Raw genomic sequence first — 26,578 nt, forward strand, 5'->3', positions numbered from 1 at the left:
GGATGTAGCCCCGGCAGAGGTGCCGGGCGGGGCCGGGGCGGCGTCGGCGCTGCTCGGCGAGACGGGGCTGGCGGTGGGCTGCTGCATCGCCGCGGCGCTGAGCTGGGAGCGGCCCCTCCACAGCCTGGGCGGCTTCGTCTGCGCCAACCTGCTCTTCTGGTGAGCGCGCCGGGCGCGGGGGGACGCCCGGCCCGGGGACAGCACGGCCCTCCTCACCGCCCCGCGAGGAGCCAGAGCCGCTCCCGCTGCCCCCGGGTCTCGGAGGGCGAGCTTCGGGGGGGCCGGGACTCCTGCCCGGCTGCGCCGTCGCTGCCCCGCTTGCAGCCGTCGGGGCGGCTGTGGCGGTCGCAGAGCAGGTGCGGCCGAGCGCTGGGCCTCCGCTGCCGTGCGGTTCTGACCGCTGGTGGTGTCAGCGCTGTGCTGCTGCGAGGGCCCTTACCTGTGGGCTTGATGTAGGTGTGCGTGCTTCTCCCCGCCCGTGGCCTGGTTAGCGGGGCCCTGATGGAGGGGTGGCAGTGGGAATGTTGCTGCAGCGCACCAGCTCGCCTTTCCAACTAAAGTTTTTGTAGTTGGGTGTCGTTTGGTTGACAAAACTCGGAAATTCATGGAGATGGCTTTGCTGTTACGTTTGTAGCACGCCTTCTGTTTATTTCTATAGAAAAAAAGCTCGCCTTTCTTTGTGAAACTTCTTCAGAACTTCCCCCTGACCTTAGGTTTATGTTAGGACTCCATGTAATCATACAGCTGGGACCCTAAGACTGAATCCTGTGATGACAGGCTGGGGATGTTCGCTTGGAGGAAGGAAGGCCCCAGGGAGACCTCATCGCAGCCTTCCAGTACTTGAAGGGAGCTGATAAACAGAGGGGGAACAGCATGGGCAGATAGTGACAGTGTAAGGGGGAATGGTTTGAAAGTAAAAGAGGGGGAACTTAGACTAGATGTTGGGAAAGCTTTTCACTGAGAGAGCAGTGAGGCCCTTGCACAGGCTGCCCATAGAAGCTGTGGTGTCCCATCCCTGGAGGCACTCAAGGCCAGGTTGGATGGGGCCCTGGGCAGCCTGAGCTGGTGGGTGGCAGCCCTGCCCACAGCACGGGGTTGGGGCTGGGTGGGCTTTGAGGTCCCTTCCAACTTGAACCATGATTCTGTGAACTTGAACTGTGTTTCCATTGCCTAGAGCTTCCTCCTTTCCTCTCCAGTGAACAAGAGGCAAACAAGCAAATAAGTGGATTAACTGTAAACTCCACCTAGTTCCCCATAACCCTAGTGGTGATCCAAGTCACACAGAGACAACCTTCTGAAGCTTTGCACTGCATGAGAAAATATCTGTACAGATATTTCCAAAACCACTTTATCCTCGCAAATCCTAGGAGCAGCGTGTGTGATGTGTAATCTAAGTTGACTTTTGTTATCAGTCTTGCTCTTAAGTGCCCTTGATAAGTCCTTTCAGTGGGAAAATTACGTGGTTCTGCTCTCAGAGCTCACCTGTTTTGAAAGCAATTTGGAGGGTCATAATGCTTTATGTTTCTTTGAGATTGGCTCTGATAAAATCAAGGGCAGTGTTTAACTGGGTTCATTTCTGTGCCTCAAGGAGTAATGGCTGCTGGACAGCCTGTTTGCCATTCTTTTGTCCACGTGTATAGTGCATGCAGTGTACAGTGTGTACAGAAAGTCTCCCGGTCCTACTGCAACTTGTGAAGTGACCAGTGATTGAAGTTATTTCATTGGGGTTTGTAGCTCACTGTACTTTCTGAATGTCAAAATGAGTCAGGATGAAACAAAGTCAGTGCAAGGATTGCCTTTATTTTGGTGATATTGCTGTCCCTCCTTGGAAAGCTCTCTCCTGATGCCAGGGGAGCTGAGAGACATACTGGGGAGCTCTGCAGTAAAATTCTGTGGTTTGAGACTGAAGAACATCAGGAATGATCTCATCAGCAAAAATGAAAGCTGACACTGAAAATTAAACACTGGTTTCAATCTGGTCTCGCATTTCTCTCCTTCGGTGTGCTGGTATCGTGTATCTGCAGCGCAGCGTGCTTGCTGCCTCTGCTTCCCTCCAGAGCCCCAGTCCAGCTGGTCAGCCTTGTTGCCGTGACTCAGCTCGAGCCAGGACACAGCGCTGGGTGTGAGTGGAGCCCAGCTGCCTGCAGAGCCTCTCCTCACAGCGCTCGGCACTGACAGCGCTCTGGGCTGGAGGAGCGCTGCCTGTTAGTGCCTCAGTGCCGCTGTCCTGTGCCTGGAATACCCCCATCCCTCTGCAGACGTGCTTACGCTCTCAGGGCATAGGGCCTCGATTCTCAGTGCTCCTCAAGATTGAGAGAAATGCAGAAGGATGGCTGGGGGCTTCTTTTGCTGTATCAGCAATATAGGTAGTGGAAGGAGGAGGAATGGGAGGTGAGGTTTAATTTTTGTGCTTTCCAACTGTTGGAAGAGTAGTGATGATTCCGTCCTCCCACTCCTTTAATTCTGAGGGCGCAGTGTCTTCCCTCAGTTAGTTTAGTTCTTGGATGTACGTATGTCATTCAGAACCCTTTGTATGCCGACTGTTGCAGTATGAGCTGCTGAGGGTTAACTATTTCTGTCTCATCACAAAACCTCTGTTATATTTGATGGTAACCTCTTCCCCCTGAGAAATGTTTCAACCGGACACTGTATATGAATGCATTTTCGATGTTTACTGCTGAAATATCATTCTGGTGGGTACAAGAAATTTGCTAATTTAATTTCATCACGTTTTCCAGAGTTCCTTTATTTTTGAATATTGCAAATAAATTGTCATGGACTGTTTAACAAGGCTTAAAGCACCTTGTTCTTGATAGCGACTGATGGATGTTCTTGGACTGGGCATTATTCTGCCATTTTTTAGTTTCCTGAGATTTCTCATGCAAAGGCTGCACTGAACTTCAGACCCAGCAAAAGCATAATGCAGTATGCTTTACTTCTGCTGTAGGTAATTTATAAACTGAACTCAAAATGTAAGAAGATAAGTTGTATTTTTTTTCCCTTATTTTATACATACAGCATTGGGTGGCTGTTCCCAGAGCAGGCACACTCTGTGCTGATACCAGAAGTTTAGTGCAGGCGTCTGAAGTGTCAGGCTGCTAGCTGATAACTTTCTTAGGGTTAATCTTAGACAAACATTAACAATCAGTCTTAGGTTTTAGTCTAGAGTCTTAGCTTAATTATTACCTTCTGCGTGTATTGGGAGGGGTGGATAGTGCCATTTTTCTGTTTTATTCTCCCAATCATCTGTTTGCTTTGTGTGTTTTAATAGTTATACAACTTGCATTAAGGCTTGCTATTGAATTGTCTCTTACTTGAAATCTCTGCTTGGTAATGCTAACTGTGGAGAGATCTCAACAACTTTTTCATTCCTTAATTGTGAAGTACGAAAATAGTTCTGGCTCAGCATTTATTTCAGGCGTTGGCCCGCATACTGTAAATATTGTCACTGCTGCATCTTGATGGATAACTTACCTTTAAAGCAAGGTGGAGTTGGTGGGTTTAGGAATCTCACTTTTATTCTCTGGTGGATTTTACGAAGCTCACTGCTTACAAAATACGACCTTCCTCTTGGTCTTACCTGTATCAGGAGATGTTTTTATGCTGGTGATATTATTCCTAGGAGGCTGAGGAAGTGATTGCTGGTGTCGTTCAGTGTAGTGCTACTGCACAGGAGTTGTCAGGCCAGTGGTTGTTTTCCCCCACTCATTTGTGTGGAGCTTTTCTTAGCAATGATTCGTTTGGAACTTCTTGTACAAGGAGTTTGGGCCTTTTACCCATCCAAGCCACTGCATATTACCAATGTGCTACTAGATCATAGAATCATAGAATGGTTTGGGTTGGAAGGGACCTTAGAGGTCATCTAGTTCCACCTCCTGCTATAGGCAGGGACACCTCCTCTAGACCAGGTTGCTCAAAGCCCCATCCAGCCTGGCCTTGAATGCTTCCAGGAAGGGAGCATCCACAGCCTCACTGGGCAACCTGTTCCAGTGTCTCACCACCCCCACAGTAAAGAATTTCTCCCTGATATCTAGTCTAATTCTCCCCTCTTCCAGTTTCAAGCCATTTTCCCTCATCCTGTCACTACCTGCCCTTATAAAAAGTCCCTCCTCGGCTGTCCTGTAGACCCCCTTCAGGTACTGCAAGGATGACATTAGTAAGAAATTCAGAGACTATGTATCAGTTGTATTGGCTATCTGAAAGTGGATTTTAATTTCACTTAGACATCTCTGGATTTTTGATGAGTCCAGTTTTTGAAACTGCAGGTAGCGGTGGTGTACTCCCTGTGGCTTGAATTCAGCTTGTACTCTTTCAGTACTGTTTCAGCTGTTTCCGAATCCTTTTCTTGTTGAACAGATGCTTTCCCAAAAGCTTCCCACACTTTCTGAAGTCAAGTTAACATTTCAACAGCGATGTAAGCTGTGCTTGAATTGTGGGGGCTACTTGTTTTCACTTGGGCAGCTTTAAGCTTACGTTCACTCTTCCAACACATGTTATTAAAATTTTAGAAGGCTTCAAAAGTAAAGTGGAATGGAAGGCTAAATCAATTTAATTAAGAAAAAAAAGCGCCATTATCTCAACAGCTTTTTAGTGACAACATGCATAGTTTTGGCTGAGAGATTGGTTTACTGGAATGAAAATTGACATTGTTTAAGAGCCAGGCCGCATTACATAAAAACCTGGCCACTTTACAGTATTTTTTCAACCACTCAGCAGAAAACAGGATCAATCAGAAAATAAATCAAGGGGGATAATTGAGGAGCTGAGGGAAAGCTGAGCATTACTGAATAATTAAGGACCAAATCCAGGATGAGGACCTTACAGAAGATGGAAATCCTAAACAAAGGAGAATTGCAACACGGCTTGGGTTTGTAGTTTCCTCATGACACAAAGGTGTTCTGCATCTAACTGTAGTTGTCTTGAGAGAGAAATGATATATTTTCTTAGTAGCTCAAAATAACAAGGCCTTTAAAATAGCACGTATAATTCTGAGAATTATACATAACAATGGAAGTTCTAGGGGGATATGCTTTGTTCCATGGGAGATGTTACAGGACTAATGAGAGCATTAGAGAAAAGGAGATTTAGGTTAGGGTGGTGGAGGTGGATTTTTTCAACGTCAAACTGCTGCTACTGTATGAGAAAATGGGATTAAGAGTTCTTCTGGACTTTCGCAGAGTACAGGTTAATTGAGGTCATCTGGGCATGTTTGTACAAGAAGAAAGGAAGCCAGGTTCTTTGATTCTGTGTTTAATTGAACTCACGGAAACTTCCCCTGTTTTCACTAAAGTAACGGTAGCATTTGATGTCATGGTAGACTCGGAAGGTATGTTGGTTAGGTCACTTAAACTTCCTCCTGTTGAATACTTGTATTTTAAATGCCTATCTGAATGGAATCGGTTACGGTAAATCTGATCTATAAGCCACAAACGTAGTTCTAACTACTGCTTTCCCCAGGAGGTTTTCCTGCAGACTGCATGAGGTAGTGTTGCAGTCGAGCGTTTTGTTATTGACTTCATCCTATTTCCCAAATCACCATTCCACTTGCAGATTTACCACTTATAACCAAGCTTCTCTACAATGATTGAATGCAGAGCATTTGAAAGGGTTTTTATCATGTTTTTGCTTAGGGAATTGTATTGTTCTCATTTTTATTTAAATCTATATATACGATAAAAATCTTCTTTCCTGTAGTTGGGGTAGAGAGAATATGCCATTTGAATTCTTATCCTTCAACTTAGTGACTGTAGCTCATAATCATAATTCTGTCAAAGTGTTCAGCAGTCTTTGCCTTCTGTGCTGTTTCTGCAGGTGACTGCCAAGTGACAGTAGCTGGAGTTGGTGGAAATCTTTGTCTTGATGGGAGTTACTTTATTACTCCAAAATCTTTATTTCTAGTAGATTCTAGGAGGTTTTCTAGGGAACGGCTGTCCAGGTTGATTGATGCCATTTGTGCTTTCTGACTGAATAAATACAGTCCTAATCTATTGCCTAAAACCTGGCAAATAAGCCTCTTGAATAAAAGGTTGAAGACTGAATTGTCTTGGTCTTTAACAAAGAACCAATTAAAGAGAATGTTGCAAGTTTTAGAATAGCGGTCATATCCTCTTCTGGTTTTTGTTGCTTGGTTGTATATTTTTTAATATTATTTTTATGTATTTAATGACAGAATTTTTCGTCGTTAGGCACTATTAGATGGAAAGTGTCTTTGTTGGCTCATAAGCCATGAATTGGCTACTTTCCAGTTCTTCATTCTATTCTTGTTTGAGTGTTTTATTAAAATCTTAGATGTCAGTGTTCTTGGGTGGTGCGCTTACTTTAAAAAAAAAAAAAAAAAAACTTTAAAAAAGTGAAAAAGGTGTTTCTTCCTATTTTGTATCTGAACAGAGAGTTGCACTTTTCTCCACTTCATGATAAGTATTTTTAAACTTTGAAAATGTAAAGATTGAAAGAACTTTCCATTACAATAATTCACATATTTTCAACTAACCAGTTCCACAGCCATTTATCTTCAAGGTGCCAGACACTGACTGTGTGGCTGTTATATTTGGATTCGTGTGCTGTGATTTCTTTGAGAAATCTTTCTTGATTGGGCATCAGAATTTGTTGCAAGCAGGTTGCTGCTGATCAGTCTAGCAATAGGCATGGAAGAATGGCCTTCATTTAACTTCATACAAGAAGCAGTTATGACCAGGAAAGAGTTACAACCACATTATTTCCTTGTCTACATGCATCACTGTAGACTTCTTTCTGAAACAGTGTTGAGCAGTTCCCTGCAAGAGCAGGAACAGGCATACTTTCAGAGAAGGGCTGCTTGATGGGATTTAAGAAAACTATTTTGTACCTTATAAGTGGGAAGAAACAAAGGTGACTGAAATGCTGGTAGGGCAGCTTACAATTGAGGCTTGTTGCATTTTTTTTTTTCCCCCTCAAGTAAATTTCACACTTTACATGTGGTACTGTATGATTGTAAAACTGCAATAGAGTTCACAGTTGAATATTTTTGACTTTAATTATGGAAATTGTCAAGTTTGACTCTGAATTGTGCAATTTAGAATCCTGTCAGTCTAGCTGCAGTACAGACAGGCCAAGAAAAAGCTGTTGTGCCTTAAGGTTCTGAGTTTAGTGTTTTACAGTAAAGGATTTATCATCCATTTTTAATGGAATAAAAATCATAGAATGAGAATATATTCCAGATTGGTAGGGAAGAAGCTTGGGAGGTCTCTACTTCATCCTCTAGCTCAACAAAGATCAGTACTTAGTTCGTAACAGGCGGTTCAGGGCTTTGTATTGAAAGCCTTCAAGGATGGAAATCCCACAACATCTGTGGGCAACCACTCCTCAATTGTTGTAACAGTCAAAAGTTGATCTCCCTCCTGTATCATTTTATGACCGTGGTTTCTCAGTTTCCCATAATAGTTCAGTAGCAGCCTTGGATCGTCTTCTTTACAGCTTCTTGCAGATTCTGGAAAGCTGCTGGTACGTTCCCCCAAAGCCTTCATTTTTTCCAGGCTGAACAAGCCCGGGTTTCTCAGTCTCATATCACATGGCAAGTGCTCCAGCTCATCCTCTCCCTCATCTCCAGCTTGGTGGCTGTCTGCTGAATTTGCTCTTGATAACTGATGACTTTCATGTACTGGGAGACCCAGCACTGGCTGAAATATTCCAGATGTAATTTCATGATCCCTAAGTAAAGGAGAATCTCTTCACTGTGCTCTGGCTGAACTCCTGCTGATGCAGCCTGATACGTTGTTAGCTTTCCTCGCTGTCAGTGAGCACAATTTACTTAGGTTAAACCTACTGTAAACCAGGATCTGCATATCTTTTTTCCACAGAGTATCCCCTCAGCCAGTCAATCCCCAGCCTATATAGATGGCAGGGGATTGGCCTGTCCTAGGTGCAGCACTTTGCCTTTCTTTGTTGAATTTCATGAGGCTCCTTTCAGCCGCTGCCTCTTGTGTGCTCACTGTCCTTCCTTCCCTGTTTCTCCCCCAATTTTATGTTAGTAATAAACTTAATGAGAGTGCACTGTATCACCTTTGTTAGACCACAGATGAACTTATGAAACAGGATGGGTCCTTTGATAGCCCTCTGAGGAGCTCAACTTTTAACTGGCCTCCAGGAAGAGCACAAACCATTAACACGGTGGTATTCATTGCCTGCAATGTAGTGAATTTTTCACACGCCTGTGTAGTCCACCCATCCACACTGCTGGAGACTGTCAAAAGCCTGCTTTATGTCAAGGTAGGTTAAGTGCTGCTCTCACCCCTCATCCATAACTTTAGTCATTTTATCATAGAAATCACCAAGTAGGTTAAACACAGTTTACTCCTGGAAAATCTGTGCTGACTCCCCTCTGAAGGGGGCCTACAGGAAAGCTGGGGAGGGGCTTTTTATAAGGTTGGGTAGTGACAGGATGAGGGAAAATGGCTTGAAACTGGAAGAGGGTAGATTTAGACTAGATATTAGGAAGAAATTCTTTAATGTGAGAGTGGTGAGATCCTGGAACTGGTTGCCCAGTTGTGAATGAGGTTGTGAATGGCCCTTCCCTGGAAGCATTCAAGGCCAGGCTGGATGGGGCTTTGAGCAACCTGGTCTAGAGGGAGATGTCCCTGCCTATAGCAGGGGGTGGAACAAGATGATCTTAAGGGTCCCTTCCAACCCAAACCATTCTATGATTCTATGATCGTCTTGTCAAGAAATGTCAAAAGGATGTGCTGTGTCATTTTCATATGAACTGAAATGAGGATGACCAGCCTGTAGTTCCTTGATTGATTCTTGTTGGTGTTTGCAGGGATGGATTATGCTCTTCAGTTGTCATGGGCCTTCTCCACTACTTTTGAAGGGTGATGGGAATTGTCCTTTGCAATGATTTTCAGTGCTGCTGGGTGCAGCACATCGGGTTTTGTGGATTTGATGGACTTGGAGGATGTTTTATTTATTTGTTTTTAGGAGATCCCTCATTCAGATCTGTTCTGCTATTGGTAGCCTTTCTTCTCCTTGAATGCCGTCTCTGATCACAAAGGTGACCTGGCTGGTGAAGAACAAAGCAAATAAGGCATTAAGTCAGGAGATCATCAACCCTCTTTAGTTGCAGGACTGACTGTGTTTTGAAGTTGTACCTAATGCTCTTCAGAAGACTTGAATTGCTTCTATCCTGACAGGTGGCCCTTTCAGAAGATGTCAGAGGAGGTTAACTTTCCAATAAGAAATAAGGTGTGTGATCCAAAGGTTTCCTCAAGTTACTTAAAGAAAACTATCCCTTTCTCACTGACACTGTATCTCTTTTACTGGCCTTTCTTCGGCTCCTGACCTACAAGCTCTTAGCCCAGCCTCTCACAATACCTACAGAATAGCTCAATACATTCCAGTTGTTTCACCATAGGACAACCTTCCCACCTGTAGAATTGTAGGGAATAACACCTGGGTCTCCGTGTCCTTTATGTTTGCTTCCAGAGCTTTGCAATCCCTCTTTGTTTTTCTTGTTGTTCCAGTTCTCTCTTGACAGTGTCAGTGGGTGCCCACATGCAGAACAAGAAGACCTGAAAGTCAGGCCATGGGCAAGCAGCAGACTTCTTATGACAGCATGTTTTTCAGCACTGTTTGCTTCCATTCCCTGCAGAGGATGATCTTCAGCGCCTTAACACCTTGTGCTACCTCTTGGTACTAGTGCTTTGTTCAGGCCCAGTTGGCTTCGAGGCCTCATAATGGAGCTGCTTTCCCTATACTGGCTATTGCAGCATGTCATGGTACTGATTTTGTGCATTCAGTTCAAAGGGAAGAGAGGGAACTGGTCTGCTGCCACCAGAGGTCTCAGGCTTCCATCCTCTCCCATCCTGGGAGTCTGTGCTCAAGGTCTACCTAACTTTCCTGTTTTGCATTGCCTGAACTGGACTTGTTGCTTCTGCAAGATGCCATGTAAATCACCTGTTTGTAGAGTCATAGAAGACTGTAGGTTGGAAGGACAGCAGGATGTCAGCTAGTTCAACCTCCTGCTAGAAGTAGGTCCAGCTAGGTCAAGTTACTCAGGTGCTTTCCTAATCAAATACTAGAGTTCACACTCCCTAATGGTGTGCCCTCTGCTTACTACCTCCAGTAGCTCTTCCATTTGGCTGCTCTGTATGCCAACCAAACAACATCTCACAGGTGAGACCACTGTTGCCGTTAGACCAGGTGAGAGTTCTGAGGCGTTTCTAGCTGCCCTAAAACCAGATGGCTGTATCTGGGTCTTTGTCTGAGTGAAGGCCTTGTATATATATCTCTTTTCAGCAGTCTGTGGGGACAGGACAAGGGGAAACGGCCATAAACTGGAGCATAGGAAGTTCCGTACCAATACACGAAGGAACTTCTTCACAGTGAGCCTGGAACAGACTGCCCAGAGAGGTGGTGGATTCTCCTTCTCTGGAAATGTTCAAGACCTGCCTGGACATCTACCTGTGCAGCCTGCTGCAGGGAGCCTGCTTTGCAGGGGGGTTAGACTCAATCTCTAGAGGTCCCTTCCAGCCCCTATGATTCTGTGATACTGTATACAGTATATGATGGTGTCATCTGGACCCTTTCAGTTTTGTCAAGTATGTATGTGTTTTAGAAATATTCAAGTAAACTCTGTTAATTTAAGTAAGAGGAGGAAAAAAAAAAACGAAACAACTAACTCCTAATTGTAAGTAAAAGTACTGCTGTGCCACTGTGACTTTTTGTTAATCTGGTTGCTATGCCTCTTGTTGATAATTCCTTTAAGAATTTTGAATCCCTACACCGTTAGCATAATACATGGTTTTCAATCCCAGCATGTTGGTCTAACCTTGTAATAAGCTGAAGGTAGACATATGCCAAAAAACTAGAGAGAACATTATCAGCCATTGACCCCTTAGGGATTTAAGGACATAGACTTCTCTGACGTATGGCTCACAGTTTTTCTTATCTGTATTGCTGGAGCACCTCAGGGCTGACACAGTAGCTGTGAGTGAGCTTGTATGAGATGGCCTTTGTTGCAGACAGTACAATCTAAATAAAGAATACTGAAAGAATGGAAGAAAGATTGACAACTAACAGCATTGAGACTAGAAATCCTTAACAATTTCAAGTTCTCCAAATAAGCAAAGAGACCTCGTTTGGCTACTATGATAACTGCTCCAAGTAGATTGTGTTTTTTTCCCCAAAAGTTATGGAGCAGAAAGACTGTAGTATCAAGAATGTAGAATGAGATGACTTGGAAACATCTTTTAGACAGGATGCTACCTTGCTAATCCTTGTTTGCTAATCCTTGTCCACATTAGTGCAACCATTTTTAACAGCAGGTGACAGCTGTGATTGCAGTGGAACTATGAGTATGGCTTAGTTGTGACTGCAAAGTAGGTCAATTGCTCTCTATATTCTTTAGAAGATACTAAGCATCTTCTCTTACCTTTAAGTACTGGTAAAATGTTTGTATATGAATGTACACGTGTGCACATGCATAAATGTCAGTACTGGTGTATTTCAACCACTGAGGACTGGCTAGTGTTAACTGTTAAGTTAGAATGTACTGTTCAATCCTATGAAATACTAATGAACAAGCATCATGAAGAACCTATTGGAGAGTCATGGGATTAAGCCTATACAACTTAAAAGTCTGCATTTGTTACAGAGAAATCACATTAAAAATTCTTAATTTCATTTTTCTCTACAGTATCACAACTCCTCTTCTCCCCCATTGTCAGCAAGTTTAAAAAGAAAAAAAGTAGACAAAGTCTTCAGTGCAGTTGAACTTCACCCTTTAACAGAATCAAGGATATTAAATGATGAAGATTGTTATTTGATTTAATTATTAGATTTAATGAGCCCTATGCTTGGGCTGTTATGAAAGAACTTGTAAACATTTTTCTCTGAACGTCTCTCCTGGTTTTCTTGAGTTGACTGAAATTGTAGAATAACTGATTTGAGACTTTTTTTTTCCCCTATAGAACCCTCTAATAATTCAAATACTCTTATAGTTCAATTCAGAGCAAAACTTTCAGAATGAGCGCATCTGTTGGTATTGGAGATCATATCCTGATCTGGCCAAGATGCTTGGGCTGAGTTTCTGTGAACAGTGTTAAATGTGAAAATGAATTTCATGGAGATTTTCTTTGATGCAATCCACTTTTTTCAGGACTGCAAGGAATATGTGAGCAGTTTCCCACAACTATGCGTCTTTAGCTTACTAGAAACACCTAGAAGGCAATTTGCTTTGTAAAAGCCAAGGGCTCAAAGGGTTTTCCTGGGCTTCCTCCAGTGCCCCATACTTGCTGCTTCAATTCTTTTCCCCTTCTTTCCTGCAGAAAAGCTGCCACAACAACTAGTTTTGTGTCCAGTTGCCCTACCTACAAACCGCTTTCATGCTTTGTATGATTTTATTTCTGTTGTTATTCTTATCTGATCCACTTCCCTGGGCAGTGGCTTCTTGTTATTTTTGGCTGTTCCCAGCTTCAGTCATTTATTTGTCTTGAGTATCATCATTTTTTGCTCTTACTTTGTAAAAGATGCTAATACGCTTTAAAAAAAATTATTGTTATCAGATCTCTGATGTAAGGTAGTTGAAACAAGCTGTTAAAACACTTTTTTCATTTAATTGAATGTTAATTATTTTACACATCAAATCCTTTTTTTCTTCAAGTTATGATATTTGTCAGTAAAACACTAATGTTGACACACCTGGAGAGCAAAGTCAGCGGAGCAAGGCATTACCAATCATCTGTTGTGAGTCTAGGTCTGTTTGACTCAACTAGGCATGCTGTAAAAACTTTCTGTAATGAAGAACAAAAATGACAAAAGCTCATTATGAAGACAAGCTGGAGTATTGTGCTGTGAATGACATGATTTTACCTCATTTTCGCATTTGAAAGAATCATTTGTATAAAAATGTGCTATGAAGTTAGGTCCTGTAAGGAACAAGAAAATGCTCAACTTCTGCTGTATGTGAATTAAAAAAAAAGTTGTTGTGCCAAGACAACTTATGTTAATGAAACCTAAACTGATTTAAAAAGTAACATTTCTTATACAGCAATGACAATATTCTGGTTTTTATACTTCATCTGTGCTTAGACAAAAATTTACTAAAAACTCAATGTATGGTTAAATGAGCCTGTCATGCTTGAACCTTTTATTGTTTGCTTCCTGTGAAAGCACTGGGGGAAGAAACTGAATTCGATTAATGCCATATTAGTCTATTTTTCTCTTTATTTTCAATACTAACAACACCTGTCAGCTTATATATAATTCCAATCAGTTTACAAGAATTCAGTGTTTATTTCTTCTTAACGTTCTAGGTTTGTTGCACTGACCCCTTGGAGAGTATATCATTTGACTTCTCTCATAATACTTGGACTGCTAGTTCTACAGATAATAAAGGATTTGGTGTTATCTAGGATAAAAGGTAAGACAGTATAGTGATAAAATCCCTTGCTTTAACACTCATGTTTCATAGCATATTAGTACATTACTAAATCCTCTTCAATATTATGATACTAGGATTATTGCAAAAATATTAGATATAATCTACGATGATCTATTACCATTTTCCATAAAGTTCTTATATAAACAGGGTACTGTGAGACTTGTTTCAGCATGAGTGTAACCACTGTCAGTGAACAATCGTTCTTGTCTCTCAACTGCTTGATCTGAAAATACATTGTTTTCCTAAAAGATCCTATCTCTTCTGACATTACACTAGATCACTGTTGGATGGTTTGGAGGACCAAATAGAAACTGGTCAACTTTGTAAATAGATTGAGCAGTGACCTATTTTCAGCACAGTTGAAATAAGTGAAAGATTTTTTTTTCTAGTTTTTCTAGTTTCCACTGCAGTTTCCAGTGCATAAAAACTCTTACGTGAATACTACCAAGTTTGAATGGGATTGATAGTTTATTGGCAGATTGGTTGTTTTTTATGTTGTTGTTTGTTTAATTTATTTTGTCTTGTACTTCGTTACCATCTTGAAAATTCTTTGGCAAAACGACTGTCATCAGCTTGTACTTGTTATTAGGAAGATTTTTTTGAAATGACATTTTGCTTTTCCTTTGATGTTGAATCCAATGCAGGGTGTTTGAAAAATCATCAAGGAATGCAGGAAGTAAGCATCAGAGATGCACGGTATTCCTCTGCAATACACTGTCATTTCATTTTTGACTTCCCCAGCCTGTTGTTCCCTGCTAAGTTACAGCAGTTATTCACAAACTTTTTTGAAATATTGTTCATTGTCATTGCCTTCTCCACAGTGTTAATTGCTGTTCTGCTTCCTGCTTGCTTAGCGGACAACTTTAAAAACTTATTATAATTTTATTTTTAGGCTCTATGTTGTGTAAGTTACCTCTAATGCTGAATACCCCAGCAGTCAGAAAATGGTAATTTACACAAGTTCTCTCTTTGCTGTTACTGCTAACTCATGTTTTCATATTGACCAAATGCAAGATGTGCCAATATTTACCAAGCTAGAAGAATGAAAATACCATCCCACCTTCTTCAGGCATTCGCTTCCATTTCAGTGTGATTGTTCAACCGTTCATCACAGAGGTGAAATCAGGAAGACTCTGTTTCCCAGCTTTATATTTACAGAATGATTATTTTACACCACTTAGATATATTGCTGTTGGTGGTTTTTTGGTTTGTTTGTTTTCTAACACAAATGTCATGAATAGTTATTGAACAAATAGAATAGAAATCTTTCTTGTGGTAGTGATTTGAAAATAATTGTCACTCCAAACAGCAAAATAAATCCTTCTGAGTGTAACACTTCTGTACAGCTGCTTCCTGCTTCCAGCTAGCCACTAGATGGCAAGATTATTACAGGGTCGTAAGGAATGTAGACCGTGATTGTCAGTTTGTAGTTGTAAAGCAATAGTTATGTTGGTTATCTTCTACTTCAGTATGAAAATGTAGCTAGAAACTATTCATTAATACTTTAAACTGGTATGTTAAGTTTACAGAAAAAGATAAGTTCTCTGAGAATCATTACTCTGTTTTTAACTGTTATGAAGACTTCCTTAGTTATTTTGTCCCAAATTTGCACATTTCTACAAATAAAAAAGAAAAAACTACATATGTTTTCTGTTGTAGTGCGTTGTGTATCATCTTACATTCCCATTGTTGCAGGTGCGCAGCTTTGGAGGAGCATCACTGACAAGTAGGTACATCATTTTAATATGCTGTTTATTTGACATCATCTTTTCTTATAGTTAATATGGAATTTAAAAGAGTGGGCTTTGCTTGTAATTAAAACAGAAACTGAATTATTTTAGTATCTTTTCTAAGTTTGTTATTATTCCAGTTTTAATAACTTCCTACAAATTATTTTTTCTGATTTTAATTGTATTAAAGAATACATCAGTGTGTCAAGTACTGCTAGAAATGCTGTTTCTCATGTTTTGTGTTTTCTGGGAATTGGTGTCTCCTTTGAATCTAGTTAGGGAAAAGTGCGGTGCTGGTTAAGGAGGTCACTTTCTTTTAGAACATGATTATACAAGGGTCCTCTAGAAGTAGATAAGCTTGCTGTGATTTCCTTTATCTCTGTAATAAACAGTACAAGTAATCAATTTAAAATTTCATTTTGGTTACATATTAGTTGATATCCACAGGAATAATTGTGGAATGTGTTGATTTACCATTGCACTGACTCAGCTCACAGGCACATGTTTATATGATGTTGTTAGGTTAGTGTCCGTAATTGATTTCATTTGTTCAGGATTTATACGATGTTTCTAAATGGTTTACTGACTACTTTCAAAGTAAAAGTTTGTATATTTAAGGTATTTTTGTCTGACTAGACCACCAGTAGTTGTTGTACATCCAGCATCTTTTGAAAGCAACTGTTGCATTGCAAATATACATCGGTATGCTATTGTATTAGGCTCTGACACTTGAGAAATTTTAATTCCATGAGAAATAATTATTTTCTCTCTCTTGGTAGCTTATTGTGTCTCAAAAACAGAACAGTTTATCTTCATGACAGTACTACTTACAGTACAGGGGTTCAGGTTTTTAGGTGTCCAGAATCTTGTTACTTGACTTCCTGTCCTGTAGGAAGCCAAATACAGAGGGGAAAATTTGAGCTCACTCTAGCCAGTGCTACTGGCTAATATAATTGCAAGTGTTGTATGTCTCTGTGCAAGGTAATTTGCAATAGCAAATTAATAATCTCCAGCAGTCTGCATCTTCATAAACCTTTATCCTGTCCTGCTACGTCCACAAATTCTTAATTATTATGAGAAAAGAAGCTTTCTAGCTTTGGTATCTTCACTGTGCTTTTTGTGACTTTTCTTCCATTTCTATCATGCTGGCGATACGGGGACAGAGTTACAAGTTGCGTTCAGCTTTCAGAAGACTTTGGACTGTGCATTAGAATAAAAATGCTCTCATAATGAATCCTAATGTTTGATTGGCTTTTTTAACCTCTACTGAGCACTGAATTGATGTTTACATGGACGTATCTTCTTAACAAAGGTCACCTTAATATGTGGTATTTAAGGTTCATTTTTCAGTATGAATCTCTTCATATTTACCTCTATTTCATCTGTCTTTTGGCAAGTCACTTGATATATCATTGAAGTTCTGCGATTCTTTGCAGTTGGTCTTCCTCTTTACCAGAATCATTTAGTATAGTAAGGAGACTCATCTTACTTTTACCACTTCTTCCAGAATTTTATCCAAACAGTTCAAAACAGTATTTTAGTTTTATGTAGGTTGCTATGAAAGTAATGCCTCCCATTTATTTCCATAGAAACTAAAACAGATACAAAGAGTCCAATAACACTATTTGATAGAGCAAATTCTCAGCTACAATATACTACTTTTCAACATAGTCACCACTGTTAGCTATGCATTTTCTCTAGTTACCAACAAGAGCTCTTCATTTCCTGGTACGACAGTTGTGCATGGCTGTCCAGAATGTGGCTTGTCTTTCACTTCATTGTTGTCACTGCTGAAATGCTCCACTCACCACCTCACTTGTGCCCACATCCACTGCATGGACTCCATAAACGTTCGGCAAGTGTCAGTGAATGTCAGTGGGTGCCGTTTTTTCTGTGTGGAGGAATTCAGTGACACACCTTTGCTTCACACGTCCTTCCATGTCAGATGCCATTTTGTCTGATGGCCCCTCTGCTGCCATCTGTCACATGGCAGCACAATGTAATGGAATATTGGTGGGAATGTTCAGCCTCTACTGCCATAACACCAACATCTGCCTCTGACCTTGTTGGCCAACGTCATAAAATAGGAGGCCTTACTTTTGGAACAGCCCTTGTAAGCTACCATGAAAATGATCTTTCATGTCCAAGCCCAAGGAAAACAAAAAGCAATGAAGCCCCTGGTGCCAACGTCTTAGAACAGTTCTTCCAATTTCAACCCAGTCAACAGGCATTCAGCAAAAAAAAACCCCAAAAACTAAAACACCTGTGCTGCAAACAAATTCAAAGTCTTTATGTGAGCATGTAAGAGTTCTAACTGAAAGATAGGATGCAGCAGTTGAAATTTCACTTCTGTTAAGTAACCTATCAACGCCACCTTAACACCAGAGGACTGTGAAGTGTCTAAAGAAACATCTATTTTTAGAGAAGGTTTGACAGAGTAATACAAAATGTCAGTAAAGACAAATCTGTTCTGTGCAAATGGCCAGAAAATCTAGCGAAGGACATGCGTGCCTGTTCTGTCGTGCACTGGGGACAGCAAGCACAATTTCTTAAAGGGCTGTCACATCACAAACCTTCTGTACTTTCAAAGAGTCGACAGTGCTGCGGTTGAACACTGATATTCATGAAAATTCACTTGGATTTCCTATCAGGCTTTCAGCAAGGTCTCTCATAAAATGCTGTTACTGAGACTAAGAAGCCACGCAACATGAGAGGAAGTCCTTGCAAGTACGAGGGCTACTCTGAAAGTAATGCCTTCTTTGTAAGGCATTGCTTTTAAAACTTAATGCAAATTCAGGATTTAATTTTTATGGTTATGAAAGTTTTACTGTAGCTGTTCAGAAGTTTTCACGATCCTGAACGTGCTGCTTTTTGTAATGCATTGTAATACAATGCTGGTAATTCCTTTTTACCTTTCCTGAAGCATTTCTGATCTTTTCTCTCCTGAGGTGATTCTGTGTGATATTCAGGAGCATTACAGTGTGATCTCAGGTGCCGCTGTGTCCTAAAGCTGGTGGTTTTTAAATGGTTACTGTGTGTCCTTTGCTTCTGACTGCAGTAGTGTTCTTGCAAAGAAAAAAAGAGCACTTTGCATTATGCAATTCTGTTTTTAAAAGTTAGTCAGTATCTCATTGTGATGCTTCTTAAATGGTGGTGCAGCTTTATGAGGATTTTAGGAGTAAAAGGGTGTGCTTTGAACCTCTGTGTTTGCAGCTGACCATTGTGATAGTTTGAAATTGGATGATTAATTATCTTTCTTCTGATACTTGCATTTTTTTTCAACATTCATCTACATTGCGTATCCTTTCTGCTGCAGGTACACTCTAAGCATTGAACTAAGCATTAAGAGTCCTTCAGCGAAGTTACCGTTGATTTGTTGCACTTGCTTTCAGTTCTGCTTTGTCTTTATTGAGCACTGCTGACTAGGTAGAACAACATGGCCTTGCTTCTTTTTCATTGCCCTGCTTCAAATGGGAATGCTAGGAATCTCTTACTTAAAATGTGTCTGTATAAGGTCTCCTTAAGACCTTGTGGCTTTTGTTCCTGATGGAGTCTTTTAGTACCATATAGAGTTAAAAATTTTCAAACCAAATCCAGGTGAGATTTCATTCTGAACCTTTCTCAGAGTATTCTGTATTTGAACCTACTTCCAGTTGTGAGGAACCTCTTAGTTCTAGGAGGGATCTCCTGGCTCTGATTTCAGATGAGAAGACTCTTTCTTCCCTGAGTGGGGCTTTCTTTTCAGATGGACTTACACGTTCCCATGTGCTCCCAAGGGAAGGGAAAAATAAGAATACACAGCATCCTGAACAGCATGTCTTACCCACTGCTGCACCATTTTATCAGACCAGTCAAGATTTAGACTTCCGTAAGAAGACAAAGGAACATTACAAGCGAAAAGTCACTTCTTGGTTGCTACTTCTAACTGGTAACTGAAGCAGTTTAGTGCTCAGTGTTGAAAACCATGAGGTTATCGTGAGACTCTGCTCGGTAGTTAGCCATCCTGGAGTGGAGGTTAGTGTCTAGAACTCTCCTGTCTTTTACCACCCCTGCAGTCCCTCATTCAGAGATTTCTTTCGTAAGAGTTTACTGCAGTGATAGATGTGGCCTCCCAGAATTGTCAGAGTTGCTATTCACTTTCAGGGAAACAAGTCTCATTGCTTGATAGGAAACTGCATTGTTGGGCCAGCAGATGCTACATCCCTTGCATGGTAGATCAGCTTCAAATTCAGACTGTACCTCTCTAAGACCTGGGTTCATCTTTTGATCTGCATAAATTTCGCACTTGTGTCAGCCCAGTTTGTAGAAGTTTGTCTGCATTATAAGGGCTAGAGTACTCTGAAGGTCTGTTTTCTGTACTGGCAGTATTCAGAGGTTGATGGATGTAACAAAGTTTGGTCGTTGCTTATTTGTTTGTTTTCCAAGAATAAGAAAAAAAAATTTTGGATCTAATTATAACTCTGGGAATGTGTAGGTGCATAATTCTTCCTAATATGTCACAGACAGCAATGGAAAACACTCATCATGTTATCACTGCAGACAAAGGAGAATTTCCTCCTTTCATCTAATTACCACACTGTGAGGATGTGCTTCATTTATCATGTCTGAGCCATTACATACCTCTGATTATCATATGCTTTGCCTGCTGCATTGGTTTATGACAGTCTGAGATGAATTGAGTAGATTTTTTTATCTAGTCTACCTGGTTTTCTGTGATCAATTGAGAAAAAGTAGAAACACTTTGTGAGACACACAGCATGATTTGTTTTATCCTAAATGAGATATCTAACCAGCCTACAGACATGTTATGCCTTAATAGTAACTTTTTGTTTCCCTTGAATATACTGTACACCTTGGTGAGATGACAAGGAGCGTAAGGTCTTTGTGTCATAATTTCCTGTTGTTCTAAAGGCTCATCAGTCTTAAGGATGTCATGGACTGATGCTAACGCTTAAAATAAGAAGCTCACTTGTGCAGTAATGTGCTGGAATGCCATACGCAGATGTAAAAGCTGCAGAGTCTGACAAGAAAGCCTGGGGACTGGATTTACCTCTGCCTCTATGTCTGCAAACAGTTTCTCTGCAATGATTATCCAGCACAGTATGATTGTGTCTTCTAATCACTCATGAGACCTTGAGGATATACTTAATCATATTTCAAGATGAGTGTTCTTTGCTTTAGGGTGTTTGATCCATCTGAAGATTAGCAGATTAGGAAATAAGAGGAAATAAGAGAGTTCCATTAGGAAATCTAAACAGAATCAAGGTTGTAACAGAAATGCTTTTGTTTTATGCTTGTTAATTCATCTCCTTGATGCTGTAGATAATAACAAAGCTAAAGTAAGCCAAGGCTAGTCATCTATGTGCCAGTACTGAAACAGGGGACTAGGAGTATCAGTTTCTGTTGCTCGAACCCTTGGTCTTGGTTTGATCATCCAGACTGAATCTGCTCTTCACATAGCAGTACTTGACTGCATTAAGTCTGTTAACAGATTTAAAACAAACAAACAAACAAAAAAAAAACACCCTCCCAAGACGCTCCCCTCTCAAAAAACAAACAAAAATCCACACCCAGACTTAAAGGGGACAGGATATAGTCTAAGAAATAAAAACAGGCTTCAGAATGCAAATATTGCCTTCTTCATTTGTTTCAGTGTCATCTGAAGGCATCAGGTGTAATCATAAGATTTCTACTATTTTATGAATTTTTCAGTTCTGTTCATCTCAGCTCATGTGTTCATAACAGTTTGTGTTAAAAAGTACACATACCTGAATAAAAGCTACTCAACAGACCTCAAATAGTTCTGCTTACAAGTATGACTTTCCCAGATATTCTTGATACAAGAAGTGGTTTCCGTCCTAGAGAGAACGGATACATACTTGTGGAATTGCAATCTTAGCAAATGAAAACAGTTTTATTCACAGTTCAAACGTAGATTTTATTTATACAGTAGCCGCTCTCCTGTTCAAATATAAAAATGTGATTACCTTCTGTTTTACATAATGCGTTGTCAGAATTCAGATAGTAATTTGCATGGTTCTTTTTTCCCAGATCACAGAAACTCGTTATATGTAATTACTCAAGCACCAGCAGATTGTATAAAAAAGTGTATAAGTTATTAAAACTGCCTGACCCTTGAGTTTTTGTTTCAGTATCGCACGATCTTTTTCCTGCTTCCTGGCTGGATGTTCCTTTTGTTCTCAGGTAGTGTGTTCTTCTGCAGAGTTTATTTCTATATTCGGTAAACTACAAAATCAGCATTCTGCTAACATTTTGTGTGTTAATTTTTCCTCTAGGAACAAAAAGTAATACAAATTTAATAGGAAAGTTATAACTTTGGCAAAAAAGCCACTCTTGAAGTCTGAAGAACATTCAATACATTTTCCTGCACATCTATCCCTGTTTTTTTTTTTGTTGGTTGGCTCTTCTTTTAAGGGGAGGGGAAACAGATGTTGTAACCTTTGCAAATGTTCTATATCTCTTTGCAGTAGATAGTTTATATGGCTTAGTTTGGTTGGTTGGTTAGTTCTGGTGTGTGTTTTCCAGAAGTAATGTTTGCATATAACTGATCTCTTCTCACAAAGAAAACTTGAAAGCTTTCGAAGTCAGATCCGCGTCCTGTGGTTCTCTAGTGCGTTGTCTACAAAATGATTCTGCTTTAGCCATGGCAGACGTCTTCCTCTCTCTCATCTCCAGGAGCTCAACACACATTTCATTATAGAGAGTGCATGGGAGAAATAAGAAAAAAAAAATGTTGGAATTGCCCAGCTTCTTTACTGCTACCAAACAAATGTGGCATACTTCCTTAAAGTAAGCCTAACTTGCCTTCTGTCTCTACCAGTTATAAAATAAAGGTGATGCATTCTTGTGACTGCAAGAAGGGAGTAACTTCTGAGGAAATATTGGCTGAAACAAGGGACCAGGGGAATTTTACTGCGGTTTCTTTAACTGTTTTTTTTCACTACGATATATTCCATCAATTTGATATTTACTGATTTGTGAGTTAGGCTTTCAGAAACTGATTGTTTGTGTTGCTTTTCTTGTAGCATCCATGTATTTCCTCTTGTGGTGCCCCAAACCAAGGCCTTGTCATTATCAAATATAAGAGATCAATTATGCTGTATCTTGCGAATGTATTCCAGGCATAGATTTACTTTCTCTAAACTACTGCGGAGAACTCCAGTAGCTTAGATTCTGTTGTGAACATTCTCCTTTTTCCTCTGTAGTGCTTGTTTGGTATTCCTGTTTTTGCATCCATCCATTTGTCTTATCAAATATCATCCTTCCCTGGTGAGTTTGATGGGTTGATTGTTTCATACCACATTACAACCCAAGCTCCTCTTTGAACCCTGATTCTATCCTCTATAGTGTCTGCCACTCCTCCCAGGATATTTCCTCTCAGTCATTTGATTAGCACAGATATTGCATGAAAATACTAAGGACACGTCAGTCTCATATAACAAGACGTTTCTAATGCCTGTCCTTTGGTATGGCTTTTCAATGAAATGTGCTCTTATGCTATGGGGATTGCATACGGGCAGCACAAGTCTTGGATAAATGTTTTACTCCTTTCTTTCCCATCATTTCCTCTGATAGTGTTTCTGAACCTATTTACTAGTTGTAGTCAAAATTATCAAGGGTTATTTAGAGACTGTTGTAAACTATTTAGAGATCTCTGACAGATTTACATGTTTACATATATTTTGGTTTTGCAGGACTGAGATACAAGGGAGGAGATTACCTTTGCTTACTTCTGATTTTTTTTTCCTGTTCTTGTGATAGCAGAAATGTTTTTGGACAAATCTTTAAATGAAATATCAAGATACAGAAGAATAGTTTGCATAGTCTGGTTTGACAATTATTGGTCTCGTGACTTGTTGTCAGGAAACTTCATTAACTGTTTCTAAGCTTGTTGAAACATTCTCTTTTATATCTTCTCATGGATAGACAAATGTTATTTTTTGAATAAATCAGAAGGAGAGACAGCGTGGAACAGGAGATTTCCCATGGAGGCTTCTAAAAATGCATATACCTACCATTTTGTCATTTTGCCTCGTGTCGGAAAATAGGTCATCTGAGCACCAGCACCATGAGACATATGTGTATTCTTACTGTGCTTAAATAAACTAGACTTAAAATACTTTTATTCAAGTGAAGTCACTGCATCGGTGATTGAATGTGTGAAATGAGTACCTTACATAAATACAGCCTTTGCAAACTGCAGGCTATGCTGCATCCTGTGCAGAAGTGACTCAGTAATTAATTTCCTTTGTTACTCATTGGTAGAAATGAACTATTGCACTCAGTTGAAAAAATGCTAGCTTCTTAATGATGGGAGGTTGGAAATACAGCCTTTGTTCATCACTTTACGTAAGCCTAAGTCAGCTTTTCTTCATCAATTTATAACATATGGTAAAGTCAGCTCTACTTCATGTTTGATTTTTTGAGTAAGTATGGAGCTACAGTCACCTTTCAGTTATTTCTAAGAGTTTTGTTTATGGATCCACTGTGCCAAAAAAGCAATTCCATTAAAGGTGTATGTGAGTGCAGCCAGGAGGATTTGTATGTTGTGAACAACCTAAGAACTGCTAATTCTGAGCTGACCCAATTCTGAGATTGCTGTTTCGTTCTCGCTGGCAGGTCACATAATACCCATATTATCACCAGTGAGGAAAAAATGCAACCTCCCAAGTTGTTTTGTTTTTTGTATTCTTTACGTCAGCTTATTTCCAGTATTAAGAAAACAGAACAGCTCCTAGAAACTGATGAGTTAAAGGAACAGCGATAAAGTGAACACAGTCAATTCCATGGAGGTGGGTGGAGAAATGAACCAGAGATTCAGACAGATAAAATTGCTAGAATGGCTAGTTACCTTGGAGCTCCTCTGTGCCATTTGTGCCTTTCTCTACTTGTGCTAGCTCAGAAACAGATGCTTAGATCTACTCTTCTGTCTTAGGCAAGAGCAAGGATGGCAGGTCCTGCAGTTGAATTTGCTCTTTTGTACAGTGCAAGAATATCCAGTGGAAGAACATCAGGTTGCCTGTAGTTTGCTAAGTTTTCTCAGCTTTCAGCAAGGGAGTTAGGAGACGTCTTTCACTTTTTAATGCCTTTGTGTTTCACACGGATATAACAATATTATCACCAGTATTTTTCAGCACAGGAAAGCTTTAGAAATCTCACTATAGGGAAAACAAAATGTGCTCTCTCCTGTGTTGAGTTTGTAGGAAGAACTTCTGTCATAGGTGAAAACTGCAAGCTTCTCTTAAAATATTGAACTCTCCTGTCTTGATGGGATGATTTCTTAAGCCTGTGAACATCTCAGTAGGAAAACTGTATTTTGAAAACTGTGGAGAGAATGGCTGGTGCTGGCTGTCTCACTTTTTGTATGTCTTGAGGGATCTCTGTTGAAACAGTTATTTACTTCACTTGTTCTGGGGTTCAAGAGCCTCTCATACAGTGTCAAGTGAGTAGAAGAGAGGGCTTGGTTACTTCCTGAATTTAAGCCCATGTTGTTCTCAGACCATTTTTGAGTAGATCAGCTTTCTGAGAAATACTGAATTATTTGCTAAATATAGCATCTGTTGCACTTTCCCTACTTATTCAAAATTCCTTGGAAATTAGCAGCTTCTAGCACATGCATTACGTATGTTGCTGTCAAATTTGAGTATTATTGCACTAGTAGTATATCACCCTTTGCCTTATTGCTTTTTTTGACTCTTTTATTCTGACAGAGTGTTTATTTTAAATAGCATGCTTCAGAGGCCTGTATAGAAGAGTACACTTATTTTGGCTGCTGGCCTAAATAGTATTATAGAAAAACTTGTTCAGAGGTGTGAATGATATGTATTTCCTCAGTAAGGAAGTGAAACTTGAAATGAAGTGTGCATGGGGGAAGTGACAAAGCCCCCTCATATCTTAGATAAAGATCCTTCCAGCTGAAAGATCCAAAAGGTTTAAACATACTCTTGTAAAAACGTCAGCCAAAAAGTAGTGTTCTTTCTTAGACAGGTGTACTTCAAGTCATGTGTTAAACTCAGCCTGAAGTTATAAACTGTCTTTTGAAGAGTAGCAGTGTACTTCCTACCAGGCTCAGTCAAGGAATGGATGGATGCAATTGCAGCATTCTGAAAGGAAGAGCTTGCAATTAAAAAAATGTAAAATGTATCATCCATTTTTATACAAAGGTAGACCTTAATTGCATATTGTTGTGTTTTTGAAATGGTTAACAGCAGTATTGTGTTCGGATTACAAGGTACCAAGCCCCATTAAAGAAGACAGAAAACTGAACTACAGCCAAAACATCCTTTTTGTAACTCTTTGCAGAGTTATACCATATATTGTATGTGGACTACTGTCCAGACACAGGAACAGCCTGTTTGATTGCTAAATAGTTATTGGGCATGCTTGCTTACCTCAGGGATTTGTTCTGTTTGTGAAAGTAATGCTTTTTTTTTTTTTTCCCTTTTATATATTTTTAAAAGGTTCTTTATTATATAACTGGGAAGGGTTGCATGGAATGACTAATGTCTGATCTAGCAGAATATCATCACAGGAAGTACGAGACAGATCATAAGTAGAGGAAGACTGCATTTCTGATCACTGTGGAGCTTTGAACAGAGCAACATAACTTCAAACTGCTCATCAGCAGGGAAGTTCACAATACTGACCTTTTTAAAGGGTAGAGAGTAAATTTAAGTGGAAAGATTAGTGGCAGAATGTTCATGTGCCCTATTCTCTATGTTTATTCCATTGCACATGTAACATTTTCACCATGGATATTTTTATTCTATTCTTACCGCTTTCCATTTTAACAGTTGAACAACTGCGAGAGATAACTTACAATCCTGAAGTCATTTGACTTGTCATCTTAAAGGGTATTTATAAACTATAGCATTCAGGGAGCCCCCAGTGTTACTCTAAATAGAGATGCTACTTTTAGGATTAAGAAAAATGGACTGTTTAGTTTTGAAGTTGCTTTTCAGAAACAAGTCACGTATTTGAATAAAATCCCTTAAGAACAGGTAGCAAGCTTAGACATATTTTATATTTTGATATGAATATATGATATGATATGAATAATAATGAAAGACTGCTTGAAAAGCAAATGGTATGGGTTATGCCAAACCAAAATGTGAAAGATGCTTTTCTGCTACAAGTGCGATTAGCTTTTTTTCTTCATTTAATATTGGTCTAAATTACCTGTTTCCCATAGGAAGAAGTGTTGCTTTTGTTATTTTATTATTTTGGGAGAAAAATAAGGTTTGTTCCTTGTATAAAAAGGCTACCAAATCAAAGACCTAAGTCTGACACAAGTTTATTTATCAGAGGCATTTGCTTGTGACACTTGTTAGCAACCATAGAATTTTTCTTGCCACGTGGATTGGCATGAGTCTGATTATGAGAATATATGTATATAAATGGTTCTGCACAGAAT

The 26,578-nt window shown here is 39.9% G+C and overlaps 1 protein-coding gene across 2 annotated transcripts in view; it reads left to right on the forward strand.

Annotated features, from left to right (window-relative positions):
* The window catches only part of RETREG1 (reticulophagy regulator 1), a gene marked incomplete at its 5' end in the record, with an annotated part of 64,392 nt that continues 37,814 nt past the window's right edge, over positions 1-26,578 (forward strand). The window contains 3 exon segments of one of the 2 annotated variants that reach the window (XM_021386291.1): positions 1-159; positions 13,287-13,393; positions 15,074-15,140. In XM_021386291.1, the coding sequence (XP_021241966.1) occupies positions 1-159; positions 13,287-13,393; positions 15,074-15,140 (333 nt within the window). 2 annotated transcript variants of the gene reach the window in all.

Source organism: Numida meleagris, chromosome 2, assembly GCF_002078875.1.
Source record: "Numida meleagris isolate 19003 breed g44 Domestic line chromosome 2, NumMel1.0, whole genome shotgun sequence".
Classification (NCBI taxonomy): Eukaryota; Metazoa; Chordata; class Aves; order Galliformes; family Numididae; genus Numida; species Numida meleagris.